The sequence below is a fragment of the Oncorhynchus kisutch genome, linkage group LG15, assembly GCF_002021735.2.
Source record: "Oncorhynchus kisutch isolate 150728-3 linkage group LG15, Okis_V2, whole genome shotgun sequence".
Taxonomy (NCBI): Eukaryota; Metazoa; Chordata; class Actinopteri; order Salmoniformes; family Salmonidae; genus Oncorhynchus; species Oncorhynchus kisutch.
In genome coordinates, this window is record NC_034188.2 from 63,148,425 (window position 1) to 63,164,152 (window position 15,728).

Genomic DNA, 15,728 nt, shown 5'->3' on the forward strand with positions numbered 1-15,728 from the left:
TCCTGAATCAAAACAAAATAAGAGACAGGTGCAACCAATAAGACATAACAAACAGAAAAGGAAAAGGGGATCGGTGGCAGCTAGTAGACCGGCGACCGCAGAGCGCCACCCGAACAGGCAGGGAAGCCACCTTCGGTGGGAGTCGTGACAAGAGCGATTTACACTATTAAGATATCTAGCTGAGACAATCACATATCATAGTCAAATATACAATATATACGAACATTCCATTCCAGATAAACAATTAATAATTAGCGTTGAGCAAAAAATTACAACATTTAATACACATCTAAAATCTATCAATCTGAGAACAGTAATATTTTAAACACAAATGAAGGTACCCATAACCAATCATTTCTAATGAAAAAACACAAACGTGAAAAATTGGTGGATATAGCTTTTTGGGAATACACTTTTCAAAATGAGCGAGAGAGTTTGAGTTCCAATTGTCTAGTTAATCTACTTTGAAGAAGTTACATAAGCCTACAGTACTAGGTAGGTTGCACAAAATCCAAAATCTCACAGTATAGATGTCCGAGTGATCAGTAGTGTAGACCTAACACAGTTTCTGTTAGTGGCCTTGTTGGTCTGGTTGATAAGGGAATCACTGACACTATTTGTAAATGTTGTAAATTATGTAAATTATAATCATTAAAGGGGCAGTCTGCAAATTGAACAATAAAAAGTGACTACCTACCCCGCCAATGTTTCGGTAAACAGCTGAGGGATGGGGCTGGAGAAATGTTACCAATCTAAAATTCATAGTTATCAGAGCTATGAATGCAAGGACTGACCAACCATGCTATAAAAAGTATAGTTTAAACCGTGTTTTGAGGCTATACAGTGTTTGTTTAAAATGACAGATTTTCAAACAAAAGAGTCAAACAAGCTGATATTTTGGGTTGTGATGGGGTCACTCAGTTGAACTAAAACCAAGCTCATGAAGTATTTATGAATGATATTATTCCAGAATCAATGGCTATTACAGTGCCTTCAGAAAGTATTCACACCCCTTGATTTCTTCAAAATGTTGTTGTTACAGCCTGAATTGTTTATCACTGACCAACACACAATGTCCCATAATGTCAAAGTCAAATCATGTTTTTCAACATTTTTACAAATTCATTAAAAATGAAAAGCTGAAATGTCTTGAGTAAACTATTATTCAACCCCTTTGTTATGGCAAACCTTAATATGTTCATGAGTAAAAATGTGCTTAACAAGTTGCATGAACTCATTCTGTGTTCAATAATAGTGTTGACCATTACTTTTGAATGACTACCCCATCTCTGCACCCCACGCATACAATTATCTGTAAGGTCTCTCAGTCGAGCAGTGAATTTCAAACGTAGATTCAACCACAAAGACCAGGGACGTTTTCCAATGCCTCGCACAAAGAAGGAGACTTATTCGTAGATAGGCACAAATAAATCAGACATTGTATATCTCTTTGAGCATGGTGAAGTTATTAATTACACTTTGGATGGTGTATCGATACATCCAGTCACTACAAAGAGTTGCTTACCAAGAAGACAGTGAATGTTCCTGGGTGGCCGAGTTATAATTTTGACTTAAATCTGCTTGGAAAATTTGAATAATGGGCAAATGTCTCACAATCCAGGTGTGGAAAGCTCTTAGAGACCCAGAAAGACTCACAGCTGTAAACGCTGCCAAAGGTGCTTCTACAAAGTAATGACTCAGAGGGCTGAATACTTATGGTGTGGAGATGGGTGAGAAAAGGTTTTATTTCATCCATTTTTAAATCAGGCTGTAATACAACTAAATGTGCAATTACTCAAGGGTAAGAAAACTTTCTGAAGGCACTGTGGCCTATATCATGAATTAAAAAGTCCAAAGATTGATGTAGAAATCACAGATTGACCCTTTAAGCAACAGTGAAAGGCCTAATGACTACAATGGACAACATATTGTTATTTGCTTCTGCTGATCTAGTAATTGATGTGCACTGTTTTATCTTATTGTAGCTCCATAACAACATATTTAGCACAGTTTATGTGTGTAACACCTTGTGGATTGATTATGCTTCTACCTTGATCCACAAGGGGGCATAGTGGAGACGAGCAACATACTGGCGCTTTGTTGCTGAGCAGACCTCGGCAAGACAGTTGGTCTGTAAATATATCCTGAAGGTAATGGGCGGTCCTAGTTTCAGGATGCTCGAAGATGCTGAGGAAAGGATGTCAAAGAGAGGGCTATTTTAATAATACGGAAATAAGATATATATTTTGTGTGGTTTAAAGCATAGCAATAGAGTGTCATGTGAATAGAGAGGAAAAAGGAAAACCGTGAGAGGCATTTTGATGAACAGTGCGTCTTTGTCTGGATTAAATCTCAGTAATGCAAGCGAGAGACAGAAGACAACAGAGCTGTTTATATTTCTCCATCCAGCTGGTAAACGTCATTTGTGTAATGGGCTTTTAGAGAAAAAAAAATCCCGTCTAGCAGCTTTGTGAACGAACATCCGCAGTGGTGATACATTATTTCATAGTGGATACAGTGGAGGCTTGATAATTTATTTGGAGTCGGGTTATTCTGAGTAGACATAATTTGATCCAAGAAGGCCTCGTGTAAACGATAGGAGAAAACGGAGGACATCCGTGTTTAAGTGCAAGCATAGTGTGACTGCTTGGTCATGATGATGCGAGATGAGTATGTCTTTATCCACTTATTTTCAAAGATGACATCAGTGTGATGATGATGCAATTTACTAAAAGCTGTCACTTTTCATTTGAAGTTTAGCATCCAGTCCAGATGATGGGATTGTAATTTCACCTATTGTGGTTTGTTTATGTATCTAAAGAACTCGAATGCAAGACAAACATTGTTTCCCATTCAGTTCTAACCAGGTTAATGTGCACCAGTTTATTTCTCCTGAGAAATAGACAATTGATCTGTTATTGATCAGGGCCTGCCACAAGCCCTCTGGGCCCTGTCAGAGCTAGTTGGTGGATGCTCTTATCTCTAACCGTTTCCCTCTGGAGACTCTATCGATACCTCTCCATGTTCAGCTCTGAAAGACTCACAGTGCCGGAATATGTCAGCCGGATGGGGAACCGGAGGTCGGGCAGCTCTAGCTCATCCTCGGAACCGAAAGCACCACCGGTCTCGCCGGGTGTCTACGGTGCCGACGTTCAGGATGTTTTGGACACCTCGCTCCCAGCCCTGCGCTCCGCTATCAAGACACTGAAATCAGCCAAAGATACCTTGGATCTAGATGAGACCCGCAGAGCCATAGCAGAGACGTTCCAGTTAGTAGAGGAGGCCTGGGTTCTACCCACTGTGGGAAGGCAGGTCGCAGAGGAGATATGCAACAGGATACGACTGGATGGAGGACTGGAGCTGCTCCTGCAACTCCTCATGACACCTGCTGTGGAGATCACCTATGAGTCTGCCAAACTACTGGAGCAGATACTGGTCTCTGAGAACAGGTGTGTATTCACTACATGCCTACATGTACTTTTTCGGTTATACAAAATATTGTCTTGGTCCTAACCGTTAGAGCCAGTTTCCAGGACCCACATACAGTAAGTCTTAGTCTTTATAAACCTAGTTGTATACTCATCTTCTTGTTTACCCCTTTCACCTCTCTCTCTCTTCCTATCCAGAGATTACGTGGCTCGCATGGGTCTGGGGGTGATCCTGAACCTGACGAGGGAGACAGAGGATGCCCAGCTGGCCCGCAGTGTCTCAGGCATCCTGGAGCACATGTTCAAACACACCGAGGAGACGTCCGCCCAGCTCATCGCCAACGGCGCCCTGGATGCCCTGCTCTTCTGGTGCCGCGGTACCGACCCCACCGTCCTTCGCCACTGTGCCGTTGCGCTCGCCAACTGCGCCATGTATGGTGGCCATCGCTGCCAGCGGCTGATGATTGAGAAGCAGGCAGCTGAGTGGTTGTTTCCATTGGCGTTCTCCAAAGAGGACGAGCTCATCCGCTTCCATGCGTGTTTAGCGGTGGCCGTGCTCGCCAATAACCGGGAGATTGAGAAGGAGGTGGGTCCTGTGTGGCTCAGTTAGTAGAGCACGGAGCTTGTAATGCCAGGGTGGTTGGTTCGATTCCTGCTCGGGCCACCCATATGGAAATATGGATGTGCATAACACTGTAAATCACTTTGGATTAAAGTGTCTGTTAAATGTATTATTATAGGTGGTGAAGTCCGGGACATTAGAGCTGGTGGAGCCCTTTATTGCATCTCTGGACCCTGATGAGTTTGCCCGGAGCTTGCTGGACAGTGCAGACAGCATGCAGGGGAGGACGGCTGCAGACCTACAGCAGCTCCTGCCACTACTGGATGGGGCCAGACTGGAGGGGAAATGTATCGCTGCCTTCTACCTGTGTGTCGAAACCAGCATCAAGTCACGCCAGCGCAACACCAAGGTCAGTATCAGGGAACAAAAGCACAACTGGTTCATCCTTGATGAGCAGTTGATTTACTGAATTCAGATGTGAGTGCTGGGCTGGAACAAAAGCCCGCACGCCCTCCCTGTAGCTCTCCAAGTTACGACATGGTTGGTAAGCACTATAGTCCAGCGTTTCCCAAACTCTTTCCTCAGGACCCGAAGGGGGGCACGTTTTAGTTTTGGCCCTAACACTACACAGCTGATTCATATTATCAAAGCTTGATGATTAGTTGATTAATCAGCTGTGTAGTGCTAGGACAAAAACCTAAATGTGCACCCCTTGGGGTCCCGAGGACTGAGCTTGGGAAACCCTGCTTTAGTGGGTAGCGGATACAGGGATTTCATCCAACAACCTTATGGGGCCCAAAACTACTTCTGGTGCCCACATCCTAACTATATATCAAATCAAATCAAATTGTATTTGTCACATGCTTCATAAACAAGAGGGGTAGTCTAACAGTGAAATGTTTACTTATGGGCCCTTCCCTACAATGTAGAGAGAAATATAGAAATATAATAACACAAGGAATAAATATACAACGAGTAACGATAACATGGCTATATACACAGGGTACCAGTACAGAGTCCTTGTGCAGGTGTACGAGGTAATTGAGTTAGATATGTACATATAGGTAGGGGTAAAGTGACTGGGTAACAGGATAGATAATAAACAGTAGCGGCAGCATATGTAATCAGTCAAAATAGCAAAAAGGTTCAATGTAGATAGTCCAGGTAGCTATTTGGTTAACTATTTAATAGTCTTGTGGGTTGGGGGTAGAAGCTGTTCAGAGTCCTGTTGGTTCCAGACTTGCAGTGCATCGGTACCACTTGCAATGCGGTAGCAGAGAGAACAGTCTATAACTTGGGTGGACATTTTTAGGGCCTTCGTCTGACCCAAGTGATGTACTGAACCGTACGCACTACCCTCTGTAGCACCTTGCGGTCGGCTGTCAAGCAGTTATCATACCAAGCGGTGATGCAGCCAGTCAAGATGCTCTCAATAGTGCAGATGTAGAACCTTTTGAGGATCTGACGGCACATGACACATCTTTTCAGCCTCCTAAAAGGGAAGAGTCGTTGTCGTGCCTTCTTCATGACTGTGTTGGTTTGTGTGGACCATGTTCATTCCTTAGTGATGTGGACACAAGGAACTTGAAGCTCTCAACCCGCTCCACTACAGCACTGATGATGTGGATGGGGGCGTACTCGGCCCTACGTTTCCTGTAGTCCACAATCAGTTCCTTTGTCTTACTGACATTTAGGGAGAAGTTGTTGTCCTGGCACCACACTGTCAGGTCACTGACCTCCTCTTGGTAGGTGGTCTCATCGTTGTCGGTGATCAGGCCTACCACTGACATGTCATCAGAAAACATAATGATGGTGTTGGAGTTGTGCACAGACACGCAGTTGTGGGTGAACAGGGAGTACAGGAAAGGACTAATTACACACCCTTGAGGGGCCCCCATGTTGCGGGTCAGTGTGGCGGACGTGTTGTTGCTTACTCTCACCACCTGAGGATGCCCCACCAGGAAGTCCAGGATCCAGTTGCTGAGGGAGGTGTTCAGTTCCAGGGTCCTGAGCTTAGTGATAAGCTTGGAGGGCTCTATGGTATTGAATGCTGATGAATAGCATTCTCACATAGGTGTTCCTCTTGTCCAGGTGGGGAAAGGGCAGTGTGTAGTGCAATATAGATACTGTCGTCTGTGGATCTGTTGGGGCGATATGCGAATTGGAGTGGGTTTCAGCGTGTCTAGGATGATGGTGTTGATGTGAGCCATGACCAGCCTTTCAAAGCATTTCATGGCTACAGATGTTAGTGCTCTGTGCAATAGACATTTAGACAGGTTACCTTGGCGTTCTTGGGTGAAGGGACTACAGTGGTCTGCTTGAAACATGTAGGTATTACAGACTCAGTCAGGGAGAGGTTGAAAATCTCAGTGAAGCATATGCTCTGAGTACGCGTTCTAGTATCCGTCTAGTCCCACGGCCTTGTTAACATGTTTCAAGGTCTTACATCGGCTACTGACAGCGAGATCACACAGTCGTCCGGAACTGCTGGTGCTCTCATGCATGGTTCTGGATTATTGTCCCGCTCCTTGAAAGCAGTAGCTCTAGCCCGCAGCTCAGTTCAGATGTTGCCTGTAATCCATGTTATTTGATTGGGGTCACTGTAGGGAAGACGTCGTCGATGCACTTACTAATGAAGCCGGTGACTGATGTGGTAAACTCCTCAATGTTATCGGATGAATTCCGGAGCTTTTCCAGTCTGTGCTAATGACATAGCCCCTTAGCTTAGCATCCGCTTCATCGGACCACTTCCGTATTGAGCGCATTACTGGTACTTCCTGTTTTGCTTGAAAGCAGGAATCAGGACAATATAGTTATGGTCAGATTTGCTAAAGGGAGGGTGAGGTAGAGCCTTGTATGTCAAATCAAATCCAATTTTATTTGTCACATACACATGGTTAGCAGATGTTAATGCGAGTGTAGCGAAATGCTTGTGCTTCTAGTTCCGACAATGCAGTAATAGCCAACAAATAATCTAACCTAACAATTTCACAACAACTACCTTATACACACAAGTGTAAAGGGCTAAAGAATATGTAAATGAAAATATATGAATGAGTGATGGTACAGAACAGCATAGGCAAGATGCAGTAGATGGTATCGAGTACAGTATATACATATGAGATGAGTAATGTAGGGTATGTAAACATTATATAAAGTGGCATTTTTTAAAGTGGCTAGTGATACATTTTTCATCCATTTTTAAATTTTTAAATTGGCTGGAGTTGAATCAGTATGTTGGTAGCAGCCACTCAATGTTAGTGGTGGCTGTTTAACAGTCTGATGGCCTTGAGATAGAAGCTGTTTTTCAGTCTCTCGGTCCCTGCTTTTATGCACCTGTACTGACCTCGCCTTCTGGGTGATAGCGGGGTGAACAGGCAGTGACTCGGGTGGTTGTTGTCCTTGATGATCTTTATGGCCTTCCTGTTGCATTGGGTGTTGTAGGTGTCCTGGAGGGCAGGTAGTTTTCCCCCGGTGATGCGTTGTGCAGACCTCACTACCCTCTGGAGAGCCTTACGGTTGTGGGTGGAGCAGTTGCCGTACCAGGCGGTGATACAGCCCGCCAGGATGCTCTCGATTGTGCATCTGTAAAAGTTAGTGAGTGCTTTTGGTGACAAGCCAAATTTCTTCTTCTTCTGCCATCAATCCACGGTTTCTGGTTTAATAGTTGCTGTGGGTACGACTTTGCCGATGCACTTGCTAATAAACTCGCTCACCGAATCAGCGTATTCGTCAATGTTGTTGATTGATGCAATGCGGAACATATCCCAGTCCACGTGATCGAAGCAATCTTGAAGCGTGGAATCCGATTGGTCGGACCAGCGTTGAACAGACCTGAGCGCCGGAGCTTCCTGTTTTAGTTTCTGTCTATAGGCTGGGAGCAACAAAATGGAGTCGTGGTCAGCTTTTCCGAAAGGAGGGCGGGGGAGGGCCTTATATGCGTCGCAGAAGTTAGAATAACAATGATCCGGGGTTTTACCAGCCCTGTTTGCACAATCGATATGCTGATAGAATTTAGGGAGTCTTGTTTTCAGATTAGCCTTGTTAAAATCCCGAGCTACAATGAATGCAGCCTCAGGATTTGTGGTTTCCAGTTTACATAGAGTCAAATGAAGTTCGTTCAGGGCCATCGATGTGTCTGCTTGGGGGGGAATATATGCGTCTGTGATTATAATCGAAGAGAATTCTCTTGGTAGATAATGCGGTCGACATTTGATTGTGAGGAATTCAGGAAGTCAGGTGAACAGAAGGACTTGAGTTCCTGTATGTTGTTATGATCACACCACGTCTCGTTAATCATAAGGCATACCCCGCCGCCCTTCTTCTTACCAGAAAGATGCTTGTTTCTGTCGGTGCGATGCGTGAAGAAACCAGCTGGCTGTACCGACTCCGATAGCGTGTCTCGAGTGAGCCATGTTTCCGTTAAGCAAAGAACGTTACAGTCTCTTATGTCTCTCTGGAATGCTACCCTTGCTTGGATTTCGTCTACCTTGTTGTCAAGAGACTGGACATCGGCGAGTAGTATGCTCGGGAGCGGTGCGCAATGTGTTTACGGCGTCGTTGTTTTGGTTCCCCGGCTGGGATCCGATCCATTGTCCTGGGTGGTGGGCAAAACAGAAGATCCGCTTTGGGAAAGTCATATTCCTGGTCGTAATGATGGTGAGTTGATGTTGTTCTTATATCCAATAGTTCCTCCCAACTGTATGTAATAAAACCTAAGATTACCTGGGGTACCAATGTAAAAAAAAAGGAAATACTGCATAGTTTCCTAGGAACGCGAAGCGAAGCGGCCATCTCTGTCGGCACCGGAAATGAGATATGTTTCTGTGTATGGTGTTTCTGTGTATGGTGTTTCTGTGTATGGTGTTTCTGTGTATGGTGTTTCTGTGTATGGAGTAAATGTGATAAAGAGTTTTGTTGCCTGTAGTTGCACATGTGACATGGTGGTAAAACATTTGGTAAAAAATTGTTAAGTTAAGTTTCCCTGCATTAAAATCACCTGTCCTACAATATCAATAGACATACAATTGAATGTGTGAGCGTTATTCCTCACAGATCTTCCAGGAGATAGGTGCGGTGCAGAGCCTGAAAAGGATCGTCATGTACTCCAGCAACGGGACGGCCTGTGCCCTGGCCAAGCGTGCACTAAGGATGATGGGGGAGGAGGTGCCACGACGTATACTGTCCTCTGTGCCCAACTGGAAGGGTGGTGAGGTGCAGAGATGGCTCCAAGTGATTGGATTCAGCGCTTACACTGAGCGCTTCCAGGTGTGTGTTTCTGTGTCTCAGTGTGTGTGTGTGTGTGTGTGTGTGTGTGTGTGTGTGTGTGTGTGTGTGTGTGTGTGTGTGTGTGTGTGTGTGTGTGTGTGAGAGAGAGAGAGTAAGAGAGATAGCGATAGCAAAAGAGGTTTGAACAATAATGAATGAGAATGCTATTCTATAGTCCTTGTAGAGATGTTGAAAAAATAAGGTGAATGTTTGGTTTCATATCGATTAAATATGAATACCTACAAGTTACTGTCAAAATAATGGAAACACTTGAGTAAATGAGTTAATTAAGCAATTAACATATCATCATGCTTAGGGTCATGTATAAAAATGCTGGGCAGGCGATTATTTTGGCCATTATTTTGTCTACCATGTCTATGCCCCCATAACATGACAATAGCCCCATCTACAGGGCACGAGAGGTCACTGAATGGTTTGATGAGCATGAAAACGATGTAAACCATATGCCATGGCCGTCTCAGTCACCAGATCTCAACCCAATTTAACACTTATGGGAGATTCTGCTGCAGCGGAGACAGCGTTTTCCACCACCATCAACAAAACACCAAATGATGGAATTTCTCATGGAAAAATGGTGTCGCATCCCTCCTATAGAGTTCCAGACACTAGTAGAATCTATGCCAAGGCGTATTGAAGCTGTTCTGGTTTGTGGTGACCCCACGACCTATTGAAGCTGTTCTGGTTTGTGGTGACCCCACGACCTATTGAAGCTGTTCTGGTTTGTGGTGACCCCACGACCTATTGAAGCTGTTCTGGTTTGTGGTGACCCCACGACCTATTGAAGCTGTTCTGGTTTGTGGTGACCCCATGACCTATTAAGACACTTTATGTTGGTGTTCCTTTTATTTAGTCAGTTACCTGTATTTCTCCTTTGCCTCTTGCTCACTATATTCACTCAGTCTTTCTCTCTCCTCTCTGTGCCTGTCCTTCAGGAGCTGCAAGTGGATGGCGACCTACTGCTGAACATCACAGACCAGGAGCTGAGCACTGACCTGGGTATGACTGCAGGACTCACTCGCAAGAGGTTAGTTCAGTCATCTGTCAGGTTTATGTCAAGCTTATAAAACATCTGTTACACCAGTCAACTTCAGTTAAATCCCCACCTCACCCTGTCTTCTAGGTTCCTCCGTGACCTGCGCGTGCTGAAGACCTACGCCAACTACTCGACCTGTGACCCCAACAACATGGCTGACTGGCTGGGTGAGGTGGACCCGCGCTTCCGCCAGTACACCTACGGCCTGGTACAGTCTGGAGTGGACCGCAAGAACGTCCTCCACCTCACCGACCAGCAGCTCCAGTCAGACTGTTACGTAGGTGGGTTATGAACCAAAATACACATTTATGTTCCCTGCGAGACAAATAAGCAATAAGGCCCGGGGGGGTGTGGTATATTGCCTATATACCACAGCTAAGTGCTGTTCTTAGGCACGACGCAAAGCGGAGCAGTAAAAATAAATGTTTTGTCATACCCGTAGAATACCACGGCTATCAGCCAATCAGCATTCAGGGCTCGAACTACCCAGTTTATAATGGAGAATAAAGTATTAATTTTCTCCTTCTAGAGAACGGCATCCACCGCGCCAAGATCCTGGCAGCCACCCGTAGGCCGATAAAGCCATGTCTGACCGATGCCCAACCCCCTGGACCGGATGTGTTTATTAGCTACCGCAGGACCACCGGTTCCCAGCTCGCCAGGTATGGAGAGAGGGAGATGGAGAGGGAGAGCGGGAAAGCTAGGGAGAGGGAAAGAGAGGGAAAGCTAGGGAGAGGGAAAGAGAGGGAAAGCTAGGGAGGGAAAGCTAGGGAGAGGGAAAGCTAGGGAGAGGGAAAGAGAGGGAAAGCTAGGGAGAGGGAAAGAGAGGGAAAGCTAGGGAGAGGGAAAGTAGGGGGAAAGCTAGGGAGAGGGAAAGAGAGGGAAAGCTAGGGAGAGGGAAAGAGAGGGAGAGTGAAAGAGAGGGAAAGCTAGGGAGAGGGAAAGAGAGGGAGAGGGAAAGCTAGGGAGAGGGAAAGAGAGGGAGAGGGAAAGAGAGGGAAAGCTAGGGAGCTTTGGAAGACAAACACCTTAATCAGGTTCGTCTAAGATCTGCAGATTGTCAATCGTTACTTTCTCCCCACCTTTTTCTCTGTCTCCCTCTCTCCACTCCCTCTCTCCACTCCCTCTCTCTCCCCTCCCTCTCTCTCCCCCCAGTCTGTTGAAGGTCCACCTTCAGGTCAGAGGTTTCAGTGTGTTCATTGACGTGGAGAAGCTGGAAGCAGGGAAGTTTGCTGACAAGCTGATCCAGAGCGTCCAGCGGGCACGGAACTTCATCCTGGTGCTGTCTGCCAACGCCCTCGACAAGTGCATGGGCGACACTGGCATGAAGGACTGGGTACACAAGGTCAGACATAGACAGATCTATACATAGATCTGTGCTGCATACAGAACAATATAGATCCAAAAGTATACAGCTGCAGCTACCTGTCTAGATGTTCAAATCAAATTGTATTTGTCACATACTTCGTAAACAACAGGTGGAGACAAACAGTGAAATGCTTACTTACAGACCTTTTCCAAAAATGCAGAGAAAAAAATAGAAGAAGAGAATAACACACAGAATAAATACACAATGAGTAAAGATAACTTGGCTATATACACAGGGTACCAGTACCGATGTGCAGGGGTACGAGGTAATTGAGTTAGATATGTACATATAGGTAGGGCTAAAGGGATAGGCAACAGGATAGATAATAAACAGTAGCAGCAGTGTATGTGACGAGGGCTCACGTGTTGAGGGTTAGCGTGGCGGATGTGTTGTTGCCTACCCTCACCGCATGGGGGCGGCCCGTCAGGAAGTCCAGGATTGAGAACAGAGGGAGGAGTTCAGTCCCAGGGTCCTGAGCATGGTGATGAGCTTCGAGGGCTCTATAGTGTTGAACGCTGAGTTGTAGTCGATGAACACCATTCCCACATGCAGTTGAAGTCGGAAGTTTACATACTTTTAGGTTGGAGTCATTAAAACTCGTTTTTCAACCACTCCACAAATGTATTTTTAACAAACTATAGTTTTGGCGAGTCGGTTAGGACATCTACTTTGTGCATGACACAATACATTTTTCCAACAATTGTTTACAGACAGATTATTTCACTCATAATTCACTGTATCACAATTCCAATGGGTCAGAAGTTTACATATACAAAGTTGATTGTGCCTTTAAACAGTTTGGAAAATTCCAGAAAATGATGTCATGGCTTTAGAAGCTTCTGATAGGCTAATTGACATAATTTGTGTCAATTGGAGCTGTACCTGTGGATGTATTTCAAGACCTCAGAACAAAATGGTAGACCTCCACAAGTCTGATTCATCCTTGGGAGCAATTTCCAAATGCCCGAAGGTATCCGGTTCATCTGTACAAACAATAGTACGTAAGTATAAACACCATGGCACCACGCGGCCGTCATACCGCTCAGGAAGGAGACGCATTCTGTCTCCTAGAGATTAACGTAATTTGGTGCGAAAAGTGACATTTCTGACATTTCACATTCTTAAAATAAAGTGGTGATCCTAACTGACCTAAAACAGGGAATTTGTACTTGGATTAAATGTCAGGAATTGTGAAAAACTGTGTTTAAAAGTATTTGGCTAAGGTGTATGTAAACTTCCGACTTCAACTGTAGATCCTATAGTATCTAGATGGAATTACAATTATTTTCTATGTGTATAATCCGGTCACCCTGGCCTTTACATGTCTAGATGTTCCATCTCTATGTTGGTGATATATAATATTAGACATAGAGAGGTGCCCTCAATACATTTGAGAGATTATTTTTCCCATATACCCCTGCCCCTTACATGTGTAGACATTCCATGTCTGCGGGGGCATTCTGTGTCTGTCCGTGATTTAACGTACCTCTCGTAAATCCTGCAGGAGATTGTCACAGCTCTGGCTGGAAAGAAGAACATTGTCCCTGTAACTGATAACTTCCTGTGGCCTGACCCAAACACTCTTCCCGAGGACATGAAAACTATCCTAAACTTCAATGGCATCAAGTGAGTCACAGAGAGAGATACAATACCGCAGAATCTGTTTGAGAATGATTGGCAGTTTGGACATTTATCTGAAGTGTACTTATTAGGAATCAAATCTCTTTCATTTTCGTTCTCCTTCTTTCTCTATCACTTTCTCTTTCCATCTCTCTTCACCTCTCTTTCTCCTTCCCTCTCTCTTCCTCTGGCTCCCTCTTCCTCCCCCTCCCTTCCTCTCTCTCTCTGGATACAGGTGGTCCCATGAGTACCAGGAGGCCACCATTGAGAAGATCCTACGTTTCCTCATGGGCAACCCCAGCCAAGACCTGACCGACAGCCCCAAGACAGACTGCCCCAAGGGGCCTCAGGGACCACAGAAGAAATAGAGGCCTCTGATTGGAGGTCCTCTGGTCTGTGATGATGTAAAATGGTGACCAATAGTGATCAGTAATCAATAATACCAAACAGAGCGTGCTCTGAGCTCTGATTTGTCAGCTCTAACCCTGTGCATGTGAAGACATGTTTAATAGGCTGCATTTAGATCATATGCTAATGAGATGGCTTTGCTACTAGCCGTTGATCCAGATGTAAAGTTATTATAGTCCATAGCGTTATTATAGTCCATAGCGTAAATACTAAATGTAATTTGGGGTTTCAGCACTTCTAAATACCATGTACTACTCCCTTAAACTGCACGGCCACAGTCATAAGCTGTTATTGGCGTGGTCAGGGATATTTTGTGTCTCTCAGGAAATAACCAGTGTGATATATCAGCTTTCGCTGGCACCGAGCATAACACATAATAACAATCTGGAGTATCTCTGTTGCCTCTAAATAGCACTACACTCTCATTGTTTTAAATAGGCCCATACTTTCTAAGACAAAACAATATCCTGGTTTTTAATAATGATCCAGTGTAAACTATATAGCGTATGGGAAATACTATGCCTCTTTTTTTCTCATGGTGCTTATAAATGAAACCCTGTATGCTCATTGGTGGTCAACTGCAGCCCTTATTTGATATGTCTCTTTATGATAGTGTAACCTAGGTGATGGCAAACAGCCTAATCCAACAGAGATGATGTACGATCTCTATATGTAACGGTGATTTGGAATCCTGCTCTCGTGATGAGGTAGCCCTGCCTGTGACTTAAAGCCAGTGTCACCCTCTGCCCAAGGGGGAATTAGTCTAATGGTTAAGGTGTTAGTTTCCGGACCAGGAGAGAGGGGTTCAGATCCCACCAGCTACATATACTCATTACAAACTTGTGCTCATGTGCTTAGCCACAACCAGAGGTTCACAAAGAACTATCTCAACCAAGCTTAAGGCAATGAAAACTACCATTATCAAAGCATCTTGCTGATGTGAAAACGGATAGACGCTCTCACTCTCTGTTCACAAAGATACAATTAGTTTACAAAACCAGTATCTACACTACCCCTTAAGGCGGAAGCTACTCCATGAAAACAGTTACATCATCTTCCTGTCAGAAATTCTTGTAGTATACAGTCACAACATGCTGTTACTTTGTTCGGCTAAACCGCTGTATCTACAATACTGATTTGTGGTTTGGTTCCTTCATAACGCTAAGAGATTCTGTCATTGATTTGGCTGCTTGACAGTTAGCCTTAGTTCACTTGCTTGTATCTATTGGATAGAAGCAGTTCAGTAGATAAATGTTACCACATTGAGGGCAGAGCTAAATACTGTATACTTGGCTCACATCGAGGATCCTTCTTAGACATGTACCAGCATGCACCTACAGTCTTACTATACTATTATCTGTGACAAGATAAAGATTCTAGAAACATCCAACCAAAACAATCATGCAGTATCTGATTATCAGTTTAGATATTATGTAAGTGTTGCAAAATGACAGCAGAAGTCATAAAATCACCAGGTTATCGTATCTCTAATTAACTGAAGTGGAATGGTAAACATTATTTTAAACATGGAATTCTTAGGTTCAGTGACATGTTTGTTTTGTAGATTCATATCTGTTAATGATGTAGATACTGAATGTGCCCACACCTTCTGCTAAATGGTGTGTAGGAAGGCAAACACAAAATGTCACCTCAGTCTAAAGCTCCAGTATTTGCTCTCAGCACTACTAGCTATATCTTGTCACTGTTTTGATGGCTCTTCTGGGCTTTTTCCCCTGTTGCCTTAATATATGTGTTGCTCTCAATACAGGTATGTTGATTAAATACTGTATACATGGACAGGACTTAGGCAGTGTTGTCATTTAACAATACAGTGACGCAATAAAAACTACTAACCTGAGGATACAGTGCGTCTGTGATTCTTTTCACTGTACTTGAAATAGATTTTTATGAAGCGTAATGCCTTATTATAATTATAATTAGCTAATAGATGCAATCGTTTTATGAAAGTGCAGACTAAATCAGTAAGGCATGAGGCAGAAGGCCCATAGTTGTGAAACG

The 15,728-nt window shown here is 44.3% G+C and overlaps 1 protein-coding gene across 1 annotated transcript; it reads left to right on the forward strand.

The window, feature by feature from the left end:
• The first annotated feature begins 2,139 nt into the window (after positions 1–2,139).
• Positions 2,140–15,568, forward strand: LOC109905653 (sterile alpha and TIR motif-containing protein 1-like). The gene is made up of 10 exons (XM_031790763.1): positions 2,140–3,449; positions 3,627–4,014; positions 4,169–4,399; positions 9,046–9,258; positions 10,212–10,303; positions 10,400–10,593; positions 10,842–10,974; positions 11,468–11,657; positions 13,186–13,307; positions 13,537–15,568. The coding sequence occupies exons 1-10, from the start codon at positions 2,971–2,973 to the stop codon at positions 13,667–13,669; spliced, it is 2,175 nt and encodes a 724-aa protein (XP_031646623.1). The 5' UTR covers positions 2,140–2,970; the 3' UTR covers positions 13,670–15,568.
• The last annotated feature ends 160 nt before the right edge of the window (positions 15,569–15,728 follow it).

Excerpts from the sequence above, each read along its gene's own strand:
- LOC109905653 (XM_031790763.1), top strand. The coding sequence starts at position 2,971 with ATGCTCTTATCTCTAACCGTTTCCCTCTGGAGACTCTATCGATACCTC. Across the intron at positions 3,450-3,626 it reads ATACTGGTCTCTGAGAACAG|AGATTACGTGGCTCGCATGG; the intron begins GTGTGTATTCAC and ends CTTCCTATCCAG. Across the intron at positions 9,259-10,211 it reads CTTACACTGAGCGCTTCCAG|GAGCTGCAAGTGGATGGCGA; the intron begins GTGTGTGTTTCT and ends CCTGTCCTTCAG.